This window comes from Ciona intestinalis, unplaced genomic scaffold (genome assembly GCF_000224145.3).
Source record: "Ciona intestinalis unplaced genomic scaffold, KH HT000797.1, whole genome shotgun sequence".
NCBI lineage: Eukaryota > Metazoa > Chordata > Ascidiacea > Phlebobranchia > Cionidae > Ciona > Ciona intestinalis.
The window spans coordinates 678-4391 of NW_004191118.1; the positions used below are offsets into that span (position 1 = coordinate 678).

The 3714-nt window shown below is 38.2% G+C and overlaps 1 protein-coding gene across 1 annotated transcript; it reads right to left on the reverse strand.

Annotated features, from left to right (window-relative positions):
• Positions 1-229: 229 nt before the first annotated feature.
• LOC100184095 (low molecular weight phosphotyrosine protein phosphatase 1-like) lies at positions 230-2818 on the reverse strand. Its single transcript, XM_002124126.4, has 3 exons — positions 2571-2818; positions 916-1021; positions 230-444 (listed from the first exon to the last, which is right to left on the reverse strand). The coding sequence occupies exons 1-3, from the start codon at positions 2681-2683 to the stop codon at positions 361-363; spliced, it is 303 nt and encodes a 100-aa protein (XP_002124162.2). The 5' UTR covers positions 2684-2818; the 3' UTR covers positions 230-360.
• Positions 2819-3714: the final 896 nt, after the last annotated feature.

A 3714-nucleotide genomic window follows, 5' to 3' on the forward strand; every position in this document is an offset into this window, starting at 1 on the left:
CCACGCAATGATAAAGCAAGTTTCATTCTTTTATGTATTAACTTTTTATATCTGTCGTCGGCGCCGTAGCACAGATGGTTACCACGCCTGTCTCTAACTCAGAGGTAATGGGTTCAAGGCTCTTCCCTGCTACCACTGTGGGCGTGTTTTGGCGAGACACTTAACATATAAAATAAGTTACATTTATTGTATAATCTTCTTAAGGATTTCTAACTGCAGTACAAAATGATTTAAACAATCAAAGCCTTTTATTTCATTTCAAATAAACAATTATTCCTGTGCATGTTTTGGAATTACGTCTACAATTGGTATTTATGTAATGTATAATCCTTGGTGTGCATTTCCTAGCATAGATTATTCCTATGGACGCAAGGAGTCCATGAAACGACAGCACGCTCGACTACATTGATCGTAAACTCGTTCGTATTCATCAGGGTTTGGACTCTGCATATAAAGTATGTCATAATAACTACTATGACAATATAGTAGGGTGGGGGGAACATGGGACACCTTTTTATTTTCTCGTCCCATTTGGTAGTAAACAAAGAACATTTAAAGAATTTTAAAATCATATCTTCACAACTCCTATAGACCGTTAATTGTTAAAAACAGGATCAGGATATTTAGATATTTTGTGCTAAAGGTGTTCCATCTTCCCCTACCCTACTACGCAAGGCATTGTTAGTAGTATGGGATAAGTTGGGCAGTCTGTTCATGAGCATTGGATAAAAGGAGATAGAATAAAACTGTCCAAATTTCTCTATAATAATCACCTACAAAGTAACATATGTGGTAACTTAAACACCCAAGTTATATTAATTGTAGTTGCCCCGCAATGCGAGGATAAAGCAAGTTACATACATGTTACATAATTACATACACACATACATAAAGTAACCTTCACCCCACACTTACCCCATAAGGATCATCTATAACACCATTAGATGATGGATCGTTATCATAACTACCAAGCATCAGGAGTTTAGAAGTTGAATCAGTGGGACAAAGCTCTTTCAAGTTCCTTGGAATATAAAGGTTATAACATGAGTGTCTTCTTATACATCAGACACATATGGTGTATTCATACACCTCATGCTCACTGTCGAGTTATAACATGGGTGTCTTCTTATACACCAGACACACATGGTGTATTCATACACCTCATGCTCACTGTCAAGTTATAACATGGGTGTCTTCTTATACACCTGACACACATGGTGTATTCATACACCTCATGCTCACTGCCAAGTTATAACATGGGTGTCTTCTTATACACCTGACACACATGGTGTATTCATACACCTCATGCTCACTGCCAGTTATAACATGGGTGTCTTCTTGTACACCTGACACACATGGTGTATTCATACACCTCATGCTCACTGCCAAGTTATAACATGGGTGTCTTCTTATACACCAGACACACATGGTGTATTCATACACCTCATGCTCACTGTCCAGTTATAACATGGGTGTCTTCTTATACACCAGACACACATGGTGTATTCATACACCTCATGCTCACTGTCCAGTTAAAACATGAGTGTCTTCTTATACACCAGACACACATGGTGTATTCATACACCCCATGCTCACTGTTGAGTTAAAACATGGGTGTCTTCTTATACACCAGACACACATGGTGTATTCATACACCCCATTCTCACTGTCCAGTTATAACATGGATGTCTTCTTATACACCAGACACACATGGTGTATTAATACACCTCATGCTCACTGTCGAGTTATAACATGGATGGCTTCTTATACACCAGACACACATGGTGTATTCATACACCTCATGCTCACTGTCGAGTTATAACATGGGTGTCTTCTTATACACCAGACACACATGGTGTATTCATACACCTCATGCTCACTGTTGAGTTATAACATGGGTATCTTCTTATACACCAGACACACATGGTGTATTCATACACCTCATGCTCACTGTTGAGTTACAACACAGGTGTCTTCTTATACACCAGCCACACATGGTGTATTCATACACCTCATGCTTGCTGTCGAGTTATAACATGGGTGTCTTCTTATACACCAGACACACATGGTGTATTCATACACCTCATGTTCACTGTCGAGTTTTAACATGGGTGTCTTCTTATACACCAGACACACATGGTGTTTTCAAACATCTCATGCTCACTGTCCAGTTATAACATGGATGTCTTCTTATACACCAGACACACATGGTGTATTAATACACCTCATGCTCACTGTCAAGTTATAACATGGATGTCTTCTTATACACCAGACACACATGGTGTATTAATACACCTCATGCTCACTGTTAAGTTACAACATGGGTGTCTTCTTATACACCAGACACACATGGTGTATTCATACACCTCATGCTCACTGTCAAGTTATAACATGGATGTCATCTTATACAAACAAGCAGAGCCAAAGTATATTACATTCACCACATTAATCAATGAGGTTCCCTATGTTTGACAACTTTGAGTGTAACTGTATTTTATCAATGTCACCCTATGTACCCCTGGCCCTACCAATAGACAGTCGACAGACACCACTGTATTACATGCATATACCCCATGTTCGAACTATCCATTGCGAAAATGAAGTTAAATTCATAGAAATCTTGTAACTTGACTTTCCTCGAGCGACAATCCTCCACATAATGGTAGATGTCATGTGACTGCATGCATGAGCGACCTCGGGGGTTAGGGGGGTCACCAGCGCTAATCGACGACGTCCCGGCGCTCTCAACTCTCCACTAGAGGGATTCATGAGTTTTATCATTTTAATTAATATCGATTTTAATATTTTACCAATTCAACCAAACATTTTTACTTGCTAAGTGGGAAAGATATGTTGCTTCACAAATTACCAATGTCATAATTTTACGAATGCAAAAAACATTAATTTTCAATGTTTTGCATGTTATAAATTTGAATAAGCCTTTTTTTGGCTAACAGAAACAGATTATTGGAATTTAATAATTAAAGTTTACTTTCTTCAACTGTTTTTTTCGGTATTGTAAAGAATAGACAAGTTAGTTTAACTATAAATTTCCTTTCAATATCCCTTGCATGAAAACCTGTGAAAATAAACAACTTCCAAATTTGAAGTTTTATTAAAAAAACAACAAATTAGTCGAAACAGTTTCACACATTCACAGATATAAAGACAATGACGTTTATGATGTGACCACGCATCATAATAGCTGTTATTGGTTGCCAATTGAAATTATGAAGTAATAATTATCTTGTGTTAACCCAATGTAAACACGTTGAAAAAAATTTGGTCAAAATTTGTATTATTTGCAAAAACGTTTCGAATAAAATTATTGAAATGAAAGAAAAATAGAAATTATATGTTTGTGGGGAACGTGGCAGTGGGTTTCCTGATTCAACAAAATCGCCAAACATTTTAAAATGCAGGCGATGCACGGACTGTAACTTATCTCTTTGGTTGTTTACGGTTTAACACGGTGAAGGAAATTCTGGGGTTTGCTTGCCTACCCTGCCCTCCCAGGTTTGTTGCCTATTCATGATTTGAATCTATGGCCATTGTTGGGTCGGGTTCGTTTCTCTTCGTCCAGTGATTCTAACAGTGGCAAGTCCTGTAGGGGCTTGGTTCATTCCACTGTATGCAGGGGGGTAGGCTTTATTCTGCTGGTACATTTCAGGGGTAGTGAATTGGTGGTAATTGCCATCGTATGAGCCGGGGTAC